Source organism: Sorex araneus, chromosome X (assembly GCF_027595985.1).
Source record: "Sorex araneus isolate mSorAra2 chromosome X, mSorAra2.pri, whole genome shotgun sequence".
Lineage (NCBI taxonomy): Eukaryota > Metazoa > Chordata > Mammalia > Eulipotyphla > Soricidae > Sorex > Sorex araneus.
Genome location: NC_073313.1, coordinates 293,175,237 through 293,193,195, shown reverse-complemented (window position 1 = coordinate 293,193,195; position 17,959 = coordinate 293,175,237). Strand labels below are relative to the sequence as shown.

The 17,959-nt window shown below is 56.8% G+C and overlaps 3 protein-coding genes across 5 annotated transcripts; 2 read left to right on the top strand and 1 right to left on the bottom strand.

Annotated features, from left to right (window-relative positions):
- Positions 1-100: 100 nt before the first annotated feature.
- HTRA2 (HtrA serine peptidase 2) lies at positions 101-3,879 on the bottom strand. 2 transcript variants are annotated; one of them, XM_055122286.1, is made up of 8 exons: positions 3,374-3,866; positions 3,080-3,284; positions 2,793-2,987; positions 2,527-2,559; positions 2,194-2,299; positions 1,992-2,061; positions 541-636; positions 101-457 (listed from the first exon to the last, which is right to left on the bottom strand). In XM_055122286.1, the coding sequence occupies exons 1-8, from the start codon at positions 3,793-3,795 to the stop codon at positions 292-294; spliced, it is 1,293 nt and encodes a 430-aa protein (XP_054978261.1). In that variant the 5' UTR covers positions 3,796-3,866; the 3' UTR covers positions 101-291. The 2 variants fall into 2 exon arrangements, with proteins under 2 accessions (XP_054978261.1, XP_054978262.1); XM_055122287.1 differs by lacking the exons at positions 1,992-2,061; positions 2,194-2,299 and having other exon boundaries at positions 2,527-2,657; positions 3,374-3,879.
- Positions 3,880-3,961: 82 nt separating this feature from the next.
- On the top strand, positions 3,962-6,946 carry AUP1 (AUP1 lipid droplet regulating VLDL assembly factor). 2 transcript variants are annotated; one of them, XM_055122288.1, is made up of 12 exons: positions 3,963-4,158; positions 4,241-4,375; positions 4,455-4,605; positions 4,796-4,980; positions 5,192-5,264; positions 5,358-5,431; positions 5,652-5,718; positions 5,800-5,902; positions 6,031-6,150; positions 6,265-6,380; positions 6,565-6,674; positions 6,769-6,946. In XM_055122288.1, the coding sequence occupies exons 1-12, from the start codon at positions 4,109-4,111 to the stop codon at positions 6,803-6,805; spliced, it is 1,221 nt and encodes a 406-aa protein (XP_054978263.1). In that variant the 5' UTR covers positions 3,963-4,108; the 3' UTR covers positions 6,806-6,946. The 2 variants fall into 2 exon arrangements, with proteins under 2 accessions (XP_054978264.1, XP_054978263.1); XM_055122289.1 differs by lacking the exon at positions 6,769-6,946 and having other exon boundaries at positions 3,962-4,158; positions 6,503-6,639.
- Positions 6,947-7,948: 1,002 nt separating this feature from the next.
- DQX1 (DEAQ-box RNA dependent ATPase 1) lies at positions 7,949-16,138 on the top strand. The gene is made up of 11 exons (XM_004612000.2): positions 7,949-8,264; positions 8,416-8,609; positions 8,924-9,308; positions 10,022-10,255; positions 10,337-10,436; positions 10,530-10,688; positions 10,765-10,956; positions 13,668-13,787; positions 13,961-14,151; positions 14,424-14,614; positions 15,402-16,138. Exons 1-11 carry the CDS (start codon positions 8,028-8,030, stop codon positions 15,568-15,570), a joined length of 2,172 nt encoding a protein of 723 aa, XP_004612057.2. The 5' UTR covers positions 7,949-8,027; the 3' UTR covers positions 15,571-16,138.
- The last annotated feature ends 1,821 nt before the right edge of the window (positions 16,139-17,959 follow it).

Here is a 17,959-nt window from a genome sequence, read left to right as displayed (position 1 = left end):
TTAAGGGGGTACAGCTTTACCTCTAGCCTTTTGGTGGGGAAACCATCTGCACTACACCCCCCTGCCCCAAACCCTTGCCAGCCCGTTTTTGACTTCAACATGTTGCTAGGTATAATTTTATTTTATATAAAAAGCGTTCTTGCCTTCCTTTCTTCAGAGCCCACGGCCTGGTGCTGATGGTTGCAGGGACCTGCCCCCAACTGGTTCACTTAAGCCTCTGTCCAGGTGCCCTTTGATTGGTCAGGAAAGTCGCACAGAAAGCGGGCCGGGGCCTCACCCTCGCTGAGTCACTCACTCCGTGACCTCAGGGGTCACATACAAGGTCAATGTTTCTGGTCCCCGCCGGATCCTGACGGCCAGCTGGGACTGTGTTCGAACAGCTTCATAAATATCTTCGGCGCTTTTCACCAGCTGATCCCCAATGGCTAAGATCACGTCGCCTGGCCGAAGACCAGCCCTACGAGGAAGGAGGGCACAGCTAGCCCGGTTCGGGGGCGCAGGCACAGCCCACCCAGCCTCTCCCGAGGTGCTCTCCCTCACCGGTGTGCCGGGGAGTTGAGGATGACCTTGTGGATGAGCACGCCGTGCTGGACATCAGGAAAGCTCGGCTCTCGGAGCTGCAGCTCAGCAAGGATACTGCAAAGACAACCCAAGGCCCATCTGCCTCACCTCCTGTGTCCGACAGAGGCTGCACAGAGCCCCTCTTTTTGCAGGGGGCTCAGGGGGGCCAGAGAGAGGGAAGCCACACTGGCTTACTCAGGGCTCACTCCTGGTTCTGTGTTCAAGATCACTGCTGGCAGTGTTCAGAGGGTAGGAACTGAACCTGGTTGGCTGCGTGCACAGCAAGTATCTCTCCAGTTGTGCTCTTACATATTCCAGACACAAAGGCAATTCACATCCTGCCTTCTAGCAGTTAGGAAGTAGCACAGGTATGTAAAAGGAAACTAATTCCAAATGACATGCAATGTGAATTCAGCAGCACTGTGTCATTCTAAAATCATCAAAAGCTGAAGGAGTTGAGGATGGAGTGATAGTACAACGGGTAAAGCACTTGCTTTGCATGCAGCCGACCAAGGTTTGATCCCCAGCACTCCAGATGGTCCTTAAAGCCCACCAGGGCTGATCCCTGAGCACTGAGCCAGAAATATGCCCTAAGCACCACAGGATTTGCCCCCCCCACCCCTGCCAAAAAAAGGAGGGAGCAGAATTCAAGCTGAGCCTAGAAGATGGATCCAGTGTTTTACTGTAGAACACAAATACAAACATGCAAAATCAGATTAGCTGAGGGCCAGAAAGACAGTACAGCCAGTAGGATGCTTGCCTTGCACACAGCTGACCATGTTCCATTCCCTCCCGGGGGGACCCATATTGTCCCTTGAGCCCTATCAGGAGTGATCCCTGAGTGCAGAGCCAGGAGTAAGCCATGTGTGGCCCAAAAGCCAAAAACATCAGAGATAACAAAAGCAAACAGGAAAAAATCAGATTGGCTAAATCAGAACATGAAGAAAGGTAGGTCTGGGAGACTGAACGTAAGCCAAATAAAATACTGCCCTACACACAGAATAAAGGGATTGAAGGGTTAAAGTCAAAGCAAGCAGCAGATGGGGCTGGAGTGACAGCACAGTGCATAGGGCGTTTGCCTTGCACGCGGCCGACCTGGGTTCGATTCCCAGTATCCCATATGGTCCCCTGAGCACCGCCAGGGGTAATTCCTTAGTGCAGAGCGAGGAGTGACCCCTGTGCATCATCGGGTGTGACCCCCCCCAAAAAAAGCAAAGCAAGCAGCAGGATGAAATAAGGGGTATGGGGTGCAAAATGAAGTGGGGTGAGAGAGCTCAATAACATGGCAGTCCATCTGTCTCAAGGCCCGAGCAGAAGGGTATTCACCCCGGATAAGGAAAGATGCGGCCCCAAAGTTCAGTGCAAAATCTGCTCCCAGGCTCCACCACACTGGTGTTCCTGTGGCATGTCCCTACCCCCCATCCACATACCTGGGGGTCAGAGTGAGCATCATCACCCCAATGTAGCGGCGCTGGCACCCACCAAGTCCAAACCAGCTGCCTGTGACAGACGGACAAAGGAGCCTCCTCAGCTACAGCCCCTTCCTTCCTCCCAACGGCCCCATTCAGCAAGGCCCCGCGTGCCCCTGGCTGCCACTTAAAGGAGCACCTCTCCCACTGAAGCCACACTCACTCTTCTTTTCGCCACGATGCAGAAATTCTCGAAGGCGATCGGAAGGAATGGCAAAGGAGATTCCAGCTGTGACTTTCATGGTGTTCACCCCAATCACCTCCCCATCCTGCAGGAACAGAGCCCACTATTCCCAGCCCAAATAAAAAAGAGCATGGGGATGGGGGGCGGACAGCCGAATGGGAGCAGCCGCCAAGCATGGGGGGTGGGCTGGGCACCTCCGGGGAACTCACCAACACAAACTGCTCAGGAATTTGGCTGACATGAAGGAAGTAGGGGAGACCCACCACACTGACCTGGGGCAGGGATTCCTGGGAAGAAGGCTGTGCCACTCACCAGGTTAACCAGGGGCCCTCCGGAGTTTCCAAACTGCAGGACAAGAAGAAAATATGGAAGAGATCCAGGGACTGTGACTGAGGATATAACCAGGCAGTAGGCATTCGCTCCAAATCCTCTCCTGTCCAGCCCTTGAATTAGGGGGAGGGGTTTGTCACATTTCTGCAGCCCAATCTGGGCTCCCTGGCTCATCCACCACCCACCACAGTCCTGCTCCACAGGGTCTCGCCCCGCCCCCCCCCCAGGTCTCCCTTAACGGGACGCACATCAATCGCGGCGTCGGTCTGGATGTATTCCACATTGTTCTGGGGGAGGCCCAGGTCTTTGGCCGGACGCTGAGCGGAGCTGACGATGCCGGATGTGATCGTGTTCTGCAGAGCAAAGGGACTTCCCATGGCGACGACAAACTCGCCCTGCCGGACATCTGCCGAGCGGCCCAGGGGCAGCGTGGGGAGAGGCTCCTGCGGCACAAGGGCGCGAAGCGCGGGTCACGGCGCCTGCAGACGGGGCGCTGGGGCGGCCGCGCAGCGCCCGGGGCTGCCCAGAGCCCGACCTTGGTCTGAATCCTCAGCGTGGCGATGTCGGCCACGGGGTCCACCGCGGTGACCACGGCCTCGTACGTGTCACCGCTCGGCAGCCTCACGCGGACGCGGCGCCGGTCGGCCACCACGTGGGCGTTGGTCACTATGAGCCCGTCCGCGGCCACCACGAAGCCGGACCCGTTGGAGATGGGGATCTCGCGGCCCGAGAATGGGTGCCTGCGGCAGGGGGGGGGCGCGGGCTGTGAGGGGCTCTGCCCGCCGCGGCCGCCGCCCGCGCCCCCCGCCCGCGCCCGCGCCCCCGTTACCGGCCCAGGATCTCGATGTACACCACGGCGGGCGCCGTCTTCTCCACCACGTCGGCGATGAAGTTGTACTGGCTGCGGGGCGAGCGCGGCGAGCGGGGCGGCGGCGCCGGCACGGCGGCCCTCACGGCCGGGAGCCCCCGCCCGCCGCCCCACAGCAGCAGCAGCCCGGCGGCGCCCCCCGCGCCCAGCGCCACCGCCAGCCACACGCGCCCGCGCGCCCCCGCGCCGGGGTCGCCCGCAGACCCCCGCGCCCGCACCCCGGGCGGCCCGGAGGCCACGCACGCCCGCGGCTCGGGAGACCCCGACGTCAGCAGGCCCCGGGGGTCAGGGGCCGGCAGGGGCCCCGCCGGGCGAAGCCCCCCGAAAGCCCGCCACCCTCGGAGGCTGCAGCCCGCCGCGCGCCCCGCCCTCAGGGCAGCCATGGACTCCGCCTCGGCCGCGCCCCGCCCGCCCCACGCAGAGGCGGCGCCCCGCAGGCCCGCGGGCGGACGGCAGCCGCGCGGCACGCCGGGACTCGCCGGCCTCCGCGCGTGCGCGGGATGCCGGGACTTGTAGTCCTGGCCGGGCCGAGGCGCGCGCGGCACGCCGGGACCACGAGCCCTTCCGGGGCGCCCCCGGCTTCGGGCCCGGGCACCCTGGGCGGCGGCCCCCGGACTCCGCCTTCCCAGGAGCCCCTGCGGCGGGGCGCGAAGATGGCGGCAGCGGCGGCGGCCGGACGGCCCTGAGACAGCGGCGATGGACGCTCCGCCGGCGCCGGGGCCGGAGCGGCTCTTTGACGCGCACCGGTGAGCGGGCGGGCGGGGAGAGGCCGGCGGCCGGGCCCGGGCCGCGCGGCGCTCCGTGCCCACCGGCCGCGTCTCCCCGCAGGCTCCCGGGCGACGGCTTCCTGCTGCTCGCGCTACTGCTCTACGCGCCCGTCGGCCTGTGCCTGCTGGTGCTGCGGCTCTTCCTCGGGATCCACGTCTTCCTGGTCAGCTGCGCGCTGCCCGACTGCGTGCGCAGGTGCCGGCCGGGCCGGGGCGGGCGGGCGGGCGGGCTGGCTGGCTGGCCGGGCCGGGGCTCACCGCCGCCTGCGCCCCAGGTTCGTGGTGCGGACCATGTGTGCGGTGCTGGGGCTCGTGGCCTGGCAGGAGGACTCCGCGCTCCGCGACCGGCGCGTCCGCATCCTCATTTCCAACCATGTGACCCCGTTCGACCACAACATGGTCAACCTGCTCACCAGCTGCACCACCGTGAGTGGCCGGGCTTGCGACACCGCGGGCCGCCCCACCCCCGCGCGGGCCGCCCGGCCCGGTGCCCCGTGCGGCTCGCGAGGGGCCAGCCGTCCCCCGCCACCGCGCTTCTGTGTGACTCCCGCCCCGTTCGTCGGTGCGTCTCACTTTCCAACACGCTTTCCTTCTTGCTTTCTCTCCCCGTTCCCAGCCGCTGCTCAATAGCCCCCCCAGCTTTGTGTGCTGGTCTCGGGGCTTCACGGAGATGGACGGGCGGGGGGAGTTGGTGGATTCACTCAAGAGATTCTGTGCTTCCACGAGCCCCGCCCCCATGCCTCTGCTGCTGTTCCCCGAGGAAGAAGCTACCAATGGCCGGGAGGGTCTCCTGCACTTCAGGTGGGTGAGCGCCGGGATCCTCCAGCACTGGGTAGGTCGTCAGGCTGGGGGGGGGCCCCGGGTTTTCACTCCGTCGGACAGTCCGTCTTAGTTCCGTACCGTCATTCCCTGTGTATCTGCGGGTACGGTGTGAGCGTTTTCCGGTTTAAGGGGGGCCGGGCTGCTGACGGGTGAGATGGAACCCCATCCTGCTTTCCCTCCCCCTTCCTAGTTCCTGGCCATTTTCCATTCAAGATGTGGTTCAGCCTCTGACCCTGCGGGTCCAGCGGCCCCTGGTTTCGGTGGTGAGTGTGTGGGGAGGCCAGAGGTGGGGGAGGGTGGGCATGCAGGGGAGACTCAGGCTGTGGCACAGGCCTCACCTCTTCTCCGTTCCTCAGACGGTGTCGGATGCCTCCTGGATCTCAGAACTGCTGTGGTCACTTTTCGTCCCTTTCACGGTGTATCAAGTAAGGTATTAATTGTCCTCACTTTCCGGTGGCTGGGAGAAGCTCACAGTGAGTGGAGGAAGTAGTTGGCCGGCCCTGCCTGCTTGCCGCTCTTTTAGCGCCACAACTCCACCTGGGTGGCAATCTGCTCACCTCCACTGCGCGGTGGGTAGAGGTATCGGAGTGGGGTGAGGGGCCAGCCTTGACCTCTGATGCCCCAGCGTGGCCCTGGCTCGATTTTTGCAGGTGGCTGCGCCCAGTTCATCGCCAGCGAGGGGAGGGGAATGAGGAGTTTGCCCTCCGCGTCCAACAGGTGGGGAGTCCGTGGGCAGGGTGGAGGCTGGGGAGGCAGCCTCGGCACGGTGGCCCTTGCAACCTTTCATGTTTCGTCTAGCTGGTGGCAAAGGAGTTGGGCCAGACAGGGACACGACTCACTCCCGCAGACAAAGCAGAGCACATGAAGCGACAGAGACACCCGAGATCGCGCCCCCACACAGGTGTGTGGCCTCTGTAGGCCAGCTTTGGGGTTGTCAGCCGTTAGTGATAGCCTCCTTCCCGCTGTGCTGATAGACCTCACCTTCCCCGTGGTTCTTTACGCACCCCATCTGGGATTTCTTTCTTACAGCCCAGTCTTCTTTGCCCGCCTCCCCTGGCCCTGCTCCTGATACGCAGCTGACAACTCTGGCTCATCGAGTCAAGGAGGTTCTACCCCATGTGCCACTGGGTGTTATCCAGAGAGACCTGGGTACGGGAATGCGTTACTCGCATGGGGAGACAGGCAGAGAGGGGGAGGGGAGCGGGGGATGCGGGGAGAAGGTGAGTAGGTGAGTAGGCACCAGAGCCCCTCCCCTCTTCCCAGCCAGGACCGGCTGTGTAGACTTGACCATCACTAATCTACTCGAGGGGGCCGTAGCTTTTGTGCCTGAAGACATCACGGAGGGGACCCAGTCCCTTCCCACTGCCTCTGCCTCCAAGGTGAGTCCCGAGCAGCGGTCAGTCCGAGCCCTGGGGTGGCTGGCGCAGCCTGCACAGTCCTTGCCCTTGGCGGCTCCATTTTGACCGTGAGACCCTAGTACGGTGCCTCTCTTGCCAAGTAGGCATTCGATGCAGGCTTAATGCCGATGACTTCGCAAGCCCTCTGACATTGTGATCACCTCAGTTCCCCAGCTCTGGCCCGGTGACCCCACAGCTAACATTTGCCAAGTCCTCCTGGGCCCGGCAGGAAAGCCTCCAGGAGCGCAAGCAGGCATTGTACGAATATGCGAGAAGGTGAGGAGAGGACGGGAACAAGGGGCAGGCTGAAGAGAGCGAATGTTGGCGCCACAGTGGCAATGTTCACACACTGTCCTCTGTGTCCCCACAGGAGATACAAAGAAAAACGGGCCCAGGAGGCTGACTGAGCACAGGACAGTACCCAGAGCCGCAGGACGGAGACTGGGGGCAGCCCTCACCCAACTCACTACAGGCCGGCTGGGTGGGTGATGGAAAGGGAGGGATGGGGCTCCCCCCAAAATCACATTAAATTCAGGGTTTTCACTCAAGGTCTCTGTTGCCTCTCTGGGTTTCAGAAGCATGTCACACACACATACCACACCCCCAAAGCCCGTCCCTTTTCCCTTCGTTGTGGGGAAGGGGGCTGTCCTCCTGGGGGCGATGGGAGTCAGAATGGAACACCCCTGAGGGCCAGGGCGAAGGCTCATGCTTTGCATGTGGGAGCCCCAGGGTCCCTTCCTGGCACCACCTGGTATCCTGAACATGATTTGACCAGCACTGTATGGGGTGCGACCCCAAAGCACGCACCAGAAATCACCTCTCCAAGGCAAGGGATGAGTGACGTCAAGAAGGGTAACTGAACTAAAGATGCGGTAGCAGCTGATGGCTAGCTTGAAGGTGGTTGTGCCAGCTGGCGAAGACATTGCTACAAAACTACAAGATCCAGGATGCCTTTCACCAATGAACTCTGAACACTAGCTGGAGTTGACGCGTGCTCACTAAGGTCTAGAGCCGGTCTTCCATAGGATCCTAAGTTAAATAAGGTGGAGCAAGTGACCCCACCCCCAAAGCAGTCTGGGATTCTCATTGAGCCCAGCCCCAAGGTGGAGCCGGAATTTACCTTTGTACTTCACGAGGGTCAGAGTTAGTGATGACTGGCCAAGTAGGTCTGGAACTGGCTGCCACCCTGACGCGTCTCAGAGCTGCACGCAGGTTTGAATCCAGGATCCTTGGTCCCTGCTCCCCACTGTCTTCTCATTCACTCTCCTTTTCCTTTGGGATGTTCCTGTAAGTTACCTGGAGGGCTCGTGTTTGCTGGCCTTGCGACCCCAATGTTGGTCACAAGCTTGTCATGATCTGCCCGGAGGGTAGCAGCCCTCTCGCTAGCTCCTTCCTGGGAGACTCGGGGCTGCACTGTTTGCCGGCAGGAAGGAGGCCAAGGTGGAGCTCAGTGGCAGAGCACGTGCCTCGTTTCCGTAAGGCTCCGGATCAGTTCCCAGCACAACCCAAAACAATGCATTATCCCCTGCAGTCCCAAGTCCAGGACCAGCTGAGGTGGGGTACGTGTGAATCCGCGCCCACCGCGCCCTAACGGCCGCCCTGCCTTCTGTAGGTCCTGCCTGAGCCAGCATGGCCTCTCGGCTGAGCAGGCCTGCTGAGCAGCCCAGGGGCAGCCCTGAGGAGTCCGAGCTGGCCGTGAACCCATTTGATGGGCTTCCCTTCTCCTCCCGCTACTACGAGCTGCTGGAGCGGCGGCGCGCCCTGCCCATCTGGGCTGCTCGCTTTGTGTTCCTGGAGCAGCTGGAGAGCGGGCCTGGCGGGGTGGTGCTGGTGTCCGGGGAGCCTGGCTCTGGCAAGAGCACCCAGGTGGGGAGAAGCTGGGAGGATGAGCCGCATAGGGGGTGGGCCAAGGGACATGCATTAGTACAACCTGGGCAGCCCCTCACCCCCAAATAAAGACTAAACAAACCAGACCCTCTGGCGCAGGTCTGATGGGCTCCCTCCCTCCCCGCCCTAGATCCCTCAGTGGTGTGCAGAGTTTGTGCTGGCCAGGGGCCTCCAGAAAGGCCGGGTGACCATCACTCAACCCTACCCTCTGGCAGCCCTGAGCCTGGCTCTGCGAGTCGCTGATGAGATGGACCTGACCCTGGGTCAGGAGGTCGGATACAGCATCCCCCAGGAGGACTGCACGGGCCCCGACACTGTGCTCAGGTGGGGCTCCCACGACCGACCCCGCCCCTCTCAGCCCCACTCACCCTCTAAGTCCCGCTTGCTGCCAGTGCTGAGTTAAGCCCGCACCCCCACCAGGGCCCTCAGACTGTTGGCTCGCCCTCACTTTCCCCATTGGCATGTGCTCAGGAACCAAAGTGTCATCTGAGGGGCGAGCACTTAGGAAACGAGCCCTGGTCTTGCTCTGGGCTTGGCTGTCAAAAGAACACCCCCTGCTCCGCACCAGAAGGTCCCCTGGACTTGCAGAGATGGTCAGCGTCCACACTGATTCCTCCACATCCTTCCGCTGTCAACAGGTTCTGCTGGGACAGGTTGCTCCTGCAGGAGATGACCTCCACCCGGGGCCCGGGAGCCTGGGGTGTGCTGGTGTTGGATGAGGCCCAGGAGCGGTCAGTGGCCTCAGACTTACTCCAGGGGTTGCTGCGAGACACCAGCCTGGGAGATCTCCCAGGGGATCCCAGAGTGGTCGTGGTTACCGACCCGGCCTTTGAACCCAAGCTCCACGCCTTCTGGGGCAGCCCTCCCATTGTGCATGTGCCCAGAAACCCTGGGGGAGACCCCAGCCCTGACTATAGGGACTCCGTTCCCCCGGATCGAGTGGAAGCAGCCTGCCAAGCGGTGCTTGATCTGTGTCGGCAAGAGGCCCCAGGAGATGTGCTCGTGTACCTGCCCAGTGAGGAGGTAAAAAGGGGCTGCAAAAAGAGGTACTCGAAAGTGCCGCCTCCGGTGCCTGGTGCTCCAGTCATGGGAATGACACTGATCTTGAACGCAGGAGCTGTCGTATTTACTGGGCCCTGAAGACACACACACACGGATCCCACACATAGGTTTACCACTTTTTGGTTCTCGCTAATGCAGAAGGCTGTGCTGCTCTGGCTGCCTGGAAGTCGGACATCCCTATTTTCACAACTTTGTGCATTTTTTCTTTGTTTTGTTTTGTTTTGTTTTGTTTGTCACACCCGGTGATGCACAGGGGTTACTCCTGGCTCTGCACTCAGGAATTACTTTTGGTGGTGCTGAGGGGACCATATGGGATGCTGGGAATAAAACCAGGGATGGCGTGTGCAAGGCAAACGCTTTACCCACTGTGCTATCGCTCCAGCCCCACAACTCCGTGCATTTGGTTCTTGTTCTGTTTGGGGCCACACCCATCGTGCCCAGGGCTTACTCCTGGCTCTAGCACTCCAGGATCACTCCAGGCAGGCTCAGGGGATGATACGTGGTACCAGGGATTGAACCCGGGTTGGACATGTGCAAGGCAAACTCCTTAGCCCTGTGTTATCTCCCCAGTCCCAGAGGATGTACACTTTTTCATCGTGAAAGGCCAGAGCTTCCAGAGGGGTTTGGGAACTCCAGCGGGCGAGAGAGCCTCAACACTGCACGTTTCTCCTCAGGAAATCTCCCTGTGCTGTGAAGCCTTGTCTAGGGAGATAAGGCTCTTGACTCTGCCAGGGCCTCCACCACGAGTGCTACCCCTTCACCCAGGCCTGGGCCACGCTGTTCTGGCTGTCTACGAGGACTCGGACTTGGGGGCCCGGAAGATCGTGGTCACTCACTGGCTGGCTGACTTTGCCTTCTCGCTCCCTTCTGTCCGCCACGTCATTGACTCAGGGCTGGAGCTTCGCAGCGTGAGTGAGAGCAGGGGTGGGTGGGGGGCGCCTCTGAGACCCGCCCAATGCCCCAGTGATCACTTGCAGTCTTCCCGACAGGTGTACAAGCCTCAGATCCGAGCAGAATCCCAGATGCTGAGGCCCATCAGCAGGTGCCAGGCAGAGGCCAGACGGCAGCGGGCAAGAGGGTCCCCTCCGGGTGAGAGCCGCCCTCCCTGAGAGCACGCGGTGCCACCCCCAACCCAAGCACAGAGGAAGCGATGGCGCTTCCCTCTGCCCTTTGTCGCCTCAGGATCTTGCCTCCGCCTGTACCCGAAGTCCTTCTTAGAACTAGACGCTGCCCCGCTGCCCCAGCCCAGGGTGTGTGAGGAGAATCTGAGCTCCCTGCTGTTGCTGCTGAAGAGGAAACAGATCGCAGAGCCAGCGGACTGTCACTTCCTGGACCGGCCCTGTGAGCACCCATCCTGCCCCCCTCGGCGGCCCAGGGGCCTCCCAGAGCCCCGTCCTGAGGCCTGTTTCGTCACCAGCTCCAGAGGCACTGATGCAGGCCCTGGAAGATTTAGACTACCTGGCAGCTCTGGATGACGACGGGGACCTCTCAGACCTGGGCATCATCTTATCCGAGTTCCCGCTGCCCCCCGAGCTCGCCAAAGCCCTGCTGGCCTCATGCGAGTTCAGCTGTGTGGACGAGATGCTCACCCTCGCCGCCATGCTCATGGGTATGAACAGCCTCTCCCATGGCCTCTGGCAACGCCCTCTGCCCCCGGGGTCCTAGCTCTAGGTTTCACTGCCCTTGGTAATGAGAGAGCCAAGCTGGGTCACATGCTCCTCTCCTGTTTCTACCCTTTCTTACATGTTCAAGTCTCTCTCCATTATTACTACTATTATTATTATTATTATTATTATTATTATTATTATTATTTTGTTTGGGGGTCATACCTGGCGATGCTTAGGGAATATTCCTGACTCTGCATTCAGGCATTGCTCCTGGTGGTGCTTGGTTTTTTTTTGGGGGGGAGGGGATTTTGGGTCACACCCAACAATGCTCAAGGGTTACTCCTGTTTCAGCATACAGTAATTATTCCTGGAGGTGCTTGGGGGGACCATATAGGGTATCAGGTATCGAACCTGGGTCAGATCTGTGTAAGGTAAATACCTACCTGCTGTACTATTTGCTCCAGACCCACCTGGTGGTACTTGTGGGACCATATGGGACATCAGATCGAATCTGGGTCAGCCACATGCAAGGCAGACACTCTACCCACTGTACTATATCTCCAACTCCCATTATTATTAATTTTTATTTTTTGGTGCCCAGGGCTTACTCCTGGCTCTGCTCAGAGATCACTCCTGGTGGGCTCAGGGGACCCTCTGAGGTGCTAGAGATTGAACCTGGATTGGCCTCGAGCAACAAAGCACCCTAGCTCCTGTACTATCCTGCCCTTCCTCTCCATTATTACTAAAATGCCCCATCATTTACTCAACAGTCTACTACTCTTCAGCACTTCAGAATAATTTCTGCTCCAAGCTGGGGAAACAGTACAGTGGGTAGGGCACTTACCTTGCCCCCAGCAGGCCCAGGTTCGATTCCTGGCATCCCATATGGTCTCCAAAGCTCCTCCAGAAGTGATTCCTGAGCTCCTGAGCATTGCTGGGTGTGGCCCCCAAACCAAGCAAACAAAACTGCTCTATATAAGGTGCCATCCTTGTTCCCTGTGTTCCATCCTCAGGTCCCTCATGGTCCAGAAGCTTTCAACTCCCGATCACCTCCCATAAACTCAGTCCTAAACTTTTGGGTTTTGTTTCTGTTTTTCAGGGGGGATGGTGCTTTGGGCCACACCTGGTAGTCTCAGGGGCTATGCCTGACAGTGGTGGGGACTAAAGCAGGGTTGGCCTCTACACCCCATGCAAGGCTAGTGCCTTAGCACTGCCTGAACCATTGGGTCTCTGACCGTTGAGAGAGCTGATCACTAGAGCTGTGAAGCTGCTTCTCCATCTCCCTGACCTGCCCCTCGGCCCCTCCTGTGTCCTTAGCTTCTCTCTCCTCATTTGCATCCTTCCTGTCTGAACTGCCTCCGTGTCTCTTCCTTGAGATCTTCCTTCACTGCACATCTACCGTAAGTTGGACCTTTGGTTCTGTCTTGTCCGGCTGACTCATTCCCTTCACCCGTCCACCGGTTCACCTCTGGTCTGAAGGGCCTCCTTCACACAGCCCAAATGCTGTACCTCCTGGCCCATCCCATTTTTGAACCCCATATTTACATACCTGACCCCAACAGACATTTCTATCTTCAGTTCCTCCAGCACTTCCGTTCTCATTGCTGCTGCTGCGGCTGTGATGAGCAGGGGTCCCCACACATGCTTGACCCCTGGCGTGCAGTGCCTGCCAGGCCCACTCCTCTGGCTACAGGGCTTATGGGGGCTCACACACTTCATGTCTGTGCCTGCACACATGCTCATGGGGAGTCACGCTCCCTTCCAGCACTTTCTTAAGCTCCCTCCTCACCTCACCATTAGATCTCTTCCTCCCTCAGCCTCACTGCCAGTTATCTCTCTCATGGCTCTTGATTTTCATTTCCTTTGTTTTTAATGGGGCTCCCTAGCAGTGCCGCGGTGGCACCACTCCTGGCGGGACTTGACCCAGTGATGCAGGCCTAGTGGTTTGAATCTCAGGCCCAATGATGCAGTTCTGCTCTGGGCCAATGTTGCTGTGTCAAGTTTGATCTGTGACACCGCAGATCAAATGTGGGACCTCATACATGATTTCCAGCCCCTTGAGAAAGCTCTGAGACCCCTCTTAAAAAAAAAAAGGCATCTGCTTTCTTTCACCCTCATTGTCACCATCATTAAAGCCTCGTCACTTCTCAGCTGGATTTTTTTTTGGGGGGAGGGCGAGGGGGCACATTGGCTGTACTCAAGATTTACTCCTGGCTCTGTGCTCAGGGATAATTCAGCTATCCCTGAATATTCAGCAGACTCAGGGAACCATGCACAATGCTAGGAATCAAGCCAGATCAGCTCCTTGCAAGAAAAGGGCCTTACCTGCTCTATTATCTCTCTGGGCCCACTTTCAACATTTGTTTGTTTGGATATTTTGGTTCTGGGGCCCACACCAGGTAGTGCTTGGAGCTTACTCCTGACTCTGCAGTCAGAGATCACTCCTGGTGGGGCTCTGGGGACCGTCTGTGGTGCCAGGGATTGAACCTGGGTCAGTCTGTGCAAAGCAAGTACCTTACCCGCTATACATCTCTCCACCCTGCCCCCCCTTCAACTTTTAAAATCACTAATGTCTAATAAAGTACCTAACATCTGGAAGTTATCAATAACTTCTTGAAATAAAGTTCCCCAAATGACAGTTTGACTTTTCAGCCTTCTGCCTTTGCCATTATCCTCTCTCATTCCCCCAAATGACCTTCTCTTCTGCCTCCAGCTGCCCCTGGCTATACCCACCCCCCACGCTGTGCAGAAGAAGCCGCGTTGCGTCGGGCTCTGGAACATACAGACGGCGATCACTGCTCTCTGATCCAGGTCTATGAGGCCTTTGTACAGAGTGAGTGGCCTTCTCTGCACCTGCATACCGCACCTCAGATTTCCCGAAGAGGACAAGGGGTGTGCAGCCAGCTACCAATCCCTGTGCCCAAAAGAAGGGGCCCTTTCGACAACAATGGGATGCTTTTAGGGCCTCCAGGAATTTAGTTGAAGATGGTCACTTTCCTCTCCTAGGTGGAGCAGACAAAACTTGGTGCCAGGCTCGGGGTCTAAACTGGGCAGCATTGTGCCAGGCCCAGAAACTTCGAGAAGAACTTCAAGAACTCATGCAAAGAATTGAACTTCCCTTATCCCAACCTGCCTTTGGCTCTGAGCAGAATCGCAGAGACCTTCAGAAAGCACTGGTGTCAGGCTACTTCCTCAAGGTTAGGGGAGAGATGGGGTGGGAGCCCTAAAGGGGCAGATGGCAGAGGAGCCTGCGACAGGCATGCCACCTGTGGAACGGCCTAGGTGGACATTCTAAAGGGTTCCTTAGAGAACCTTCTCCTTGGCGGCTTTGAGAAGCAAGGGACTAGGGAACATCTTTGCTTTTGAATCCCTTGACCACCATAGCTAATTCTTTCTTAGTCTCTGTTACTTGTTCTTTAGAGTTTGCCTCGCCTTACTTATTCCTTCAATACCTTTGCCTTTCAATGAGGTGGCTCGAGACACAGATGGAACCGGGAATTACCTGCTCCTGACCCATAAGCATGTCGCCCAGCTCTCCCCACACTGCTGCTATCGAGGCCGCCGGCCCCCTGCCACACTGCCGCCATGGGTGCTCTACCACAATTTCTCCATTTCCAGAGACAACTGCCTTTCCATAGTCTCTGAGATTCAACCACAGATGTGAGTTCCCTCTCATACCTCTGACAATGCATTTTCCTCTTCCTCAGCAAAATGATGGCTGGGCATGTAGAGCCTTAAGAAGAGGGGAGGCACAGGGCTGGAGCAATAGTACAGTGGGTAGGGCATTTGTCTTGCATGCGGCCAACCCAGTTTCGATTCCCAGCATCCCACATGGTCCACTGAGCACTGTCAGGAGAGATTCCTGAGTGCAGAGCCAGGAGTAACCCCTGTGCATCACTGGGTGTGACCCAGAAAGCAAAAAAAAGAAAAAAACAAGAAGAGGGGAGGGTTGGGGATGGGGGTTCAGCGATAGAGCCCTCACCTTGCAGGTGTGAGGTCCTGGGTTCAATCCCCAGAACCACCAAGGGCTGGGGGGTGGAGAATGTCATTCCTTGACCAGAAGATAGTACAGGGGTTAAGGCATTTGACTTGTGACTGACCCTGGTCCAACCCCCAAAACTGCCAGGGGTCTATTCTGAGCACAAAGCCAGTAGTAGCCCCTGAGCACAGCAGCTGCAGACAAATAAATAAGTAAATAAGTTTAAGAACCTGCTATTATAGAACGAAAGATAGCTTTGCATACATACAACCTGAGTTCAATCGCTGGCACCATATATGGTCCCCCAAGTCCTGCCAGGAATAATTCCTGAGCACAGTCAGGTAAGCCCTGAGCACTGACAATTATGGCTGAAAAACCAATGGGGGGATAGAGGGGTGGGAAAGAACCTGCGTTTTAAGCAAGGATATAGACTTAGTCTAATTATGATATTACGATTCTCTCTGACAGGCTGGTGGAGTTGGCCCCTTCATACTTCCTGAGTAACTTGCCCCCCAGTGAAAGCAGAGATCTTCTGAATCAGCTGAGGGAAGAATCGGCAGATTCTCCAGAAGATTCTCCAGAAGAGAATGAATCCTCTTCCACTCAAGAGTTTGGAGCTGCCTGTGTCCTACAGTGACTGCCTGAGAGACAGCTGAGCTCCACTGAGACACTGGTTCTCCCCTCAGGCTAGCACCAAGGCTGTCCACCAAGTTTAGAAATTGAAACTTAAAAGTAAGAAGCCTAGAAGTAAATCCTAAGAGACGGTGGCCTCAGAGTAAACAGGATAAGCTAGTCTACAGAGGGAAGGATTCTTTCCTCATCCTTCTGTTTATTGAAGAGGGATGGCCATGCCTTCATTATACCCCCAACTTTATGCCAAATTCATCTTTGTGCTTGTTCCCTTTTGGTTTATAAAATTTCCTTTTGTGTGCCAAATTGGAGTTTGGTTCTGCAACATCGCTTACAACATCCATGAGTTAGAGATGATGCAATATCAGATGGGGTTTAACTGCTTTATGGAAGGTTCTTGCCTGTTTGCTACCTTGGGTGCAATGACTGACCTACGTAAACATGAGTAGTTTGTGCAATGATTAACTTCGCCAAGTGACTAAATGTAGAACATGAATAGTTTGACTACAATTGGCCTCTGGTCCTGCCTATTGCTCACTTCCCTCTATGGACTGCTCCTATCTTCAGAAGAATAACTGCGCACTAGAGAAGTCAGACAAAAATCTCCCCACTCATCCTCATACAATTTTTTTTTTTTTTTTTTTTTTGGTTTTTGGGTCACACCCGGCGATGCACAGGGGTTACTCCTGGCTCTTCACTCAGGAATTACCCCTGGCGTTGCTCAGGGGACCATATGGGATGCTGGGATTAGAACCCGGGTCGGCCGCGTGCAAGGCAAACGCCCTACCCGCTGTGCTATCGCTCCAGCCCCCTCCTCATACAATTTTATCTTATTCCTTCTAAAACTGAAAGGCTGGGGCCGGAGCGATAGCACAGCGGGTAGGGTGTTTGCCTTGCACGCGGCCGACCTGGGTTCGATCCCCGGCATCCCATATGGTCCCCCAAGCACTGCCAGGAGCAATTCCTAAGTGCAAAGCCAGGAGTAACCCCTGAGCATCGCTGGGTGTGACCCAAAAAGCAAAAAATGAATGAATAAATAAATAAATAAATAAAACTGAAAGGCTATTGCAACCAACTTCAAACTCTCTGTATTGTACCATTGGATCTCCCAGTGGCCCTTGGCTCACCCCCCAGCTAAAATCTAACCACTTCAGAAACATTATGCTTGTCTTTCCTTCCCTTTTCTTCCCTGGAACTTTGATAACTTCCATCATCTTGCACATGGAAAATATGTTTGTAGGAACCAGAGTAATAATATAGTGAGCAGGGTACTTGCCTGGCATGCAGCTGACCTGGGTTCGATCCCAGCACCCCAGAGCCCACCAGAAGTGATCCCTGAGCACAGAGCCAGGAGTAAACCATAATCCCTGAGCACAGCTGGGTGTGGTCAAAAAAAAAAGAAAGAAAGAAAAAGAATTGTATTTGTACAAGTTGTTGGAAAGATTTACTCCTTACAATTCTGCATTTCTCTTGTTTCCTCCCTTGGAGATTCTGGCTCATCATTCCATACACTCCAGTTCTGTATGGATGTCAACAGAACCGACCCCCCTCCCCGACCCCATTCCAAAGGCACTTTCTCAGAATTTATTCTCTCTACACATTTAATTTTGCCAACAGTGTTCATCTTGCTCTGACCTTCCAAATTTCCTCTCTTTTTTTTTTTTCTTTTTGAGTCACACCCGGCAATGCACAGGGGTTACTCCTGGCTCTGCATTAAGGAATTACTCCTGGCGGTGCATGGGGAACCATTTGGGATGCTGGGAATCGAACCCAGGTCCATAGCGTGCAAGGCAAACACCCTACTCACTGTGTTATCCAGCCCCCCACATTTCCTCTTGATCATCAACAACACCTCTGATTTCCTGACCCTCCACATTTCTTGCCTTGAAATTATCATTGATTTTTTCTAAGCCTTGTCAATTCCTAATGGTCTGCCAAATTCTGTGCACCCTAAATTTCATCACATCTATTCACTGTGTCCACTGCATCCGCCCTCATCTTCCCTCCCCGGTTCCCATGGGACAGCCACAGTCAGATTAATCTTCCAGTTTCCCTCTGCAGTGGGTATCCCCATTTGTCCTACCACCCCCGGCGCGTGGTGAGGCTCTAGTGGAAAGACATTATCAGCATGTTGGGCAACATGAAACTCAAAGTCAAGGACTCCTTAACGCTTATTTTACAGTGGAAGAGATACCCAGGCAGAACCCTCAGATTCTCTTGCCATCGTTGGCGTCTTCCTTCCTTCACACCTTTAGTACCCACCTCCGCCCCAGCACCTCTTTTACCTCCTTCACTCTACCAACAGCTCTACCAGTCACCTCCAGGAATCTCCCAGTCCCGCAGGAGGGCAGCGCCCGTCGGCTGGCACGCCCCGCTCCCTGCACCTCACTGGCTTC

Bases quoted from the DNA above. Each gene is read 5' to 3' on its own strand.
- HTRA2 (XM_055122286.1), bottom strand. From the start codon at position 3,795: ATGGCTGCCCTGAGGGCGGGGCGCGCGGCGGGCTGCAGCCTCCGAGGG. The intron at 2,560-2,792 runs GTGCGTCCCGTT...CTTGTCCTGCAG, and splicing joins AGACCGACGCCGCGATTGAT to TTTGGAAACTCCGGAGGGCC. The intron at 2,062-2,193 runs GTGAGTGTGGCT...CGTCTGTCACAG, and splicing joins GCATCGTGGCGAAAAGAAGA to GCAGCTGGTTTGGACTTGGT.
- AUP1 (XM_055122288.1), top strand. From the start codon at position 4,109: ATGGACGCTCCGCCGGCGCCGGGGCCGGAGCGGCTCTTTGACGCGCAC. The intron at 5,719-5,799 runs GTGGGGAGTCCG...TGTTTCGTCTAG, and splicing joins TTGCCCTCCGCGTCCAACAG to CTGGTGGCAAAGGAGTTGGG. The intron at 6,675-6,768 runs GTGAGGAGAGGA...GTGTCCCCACAG, and splicing joins TTGTACGAATATGCGAGAAG to GAGATACAAAGAAAAACGGG.
- DQX1 (XM_004612000.2), top strand. From the start codon at position 8,028: ATGGCCTCTCGGCTGAGCAGGCCTGCTGAGCAGCCCAGGGGCAGCCCT. The intron at 9,309-10,021 runs GTAAAAAGGGGC...GTTTCTCCTCAG, and splicing joins TGTACCTGCCCAGTGAGGAG to GAAATCTCCCTGTGCTGTGA. The intron at 10,689-10,764 runs GTGAGCACCCAT...TTTCGTCACCAG, and splicing joins TCACTTCCTGGACCGGCCCT to CTCCAGAGGCACTGATGCAG.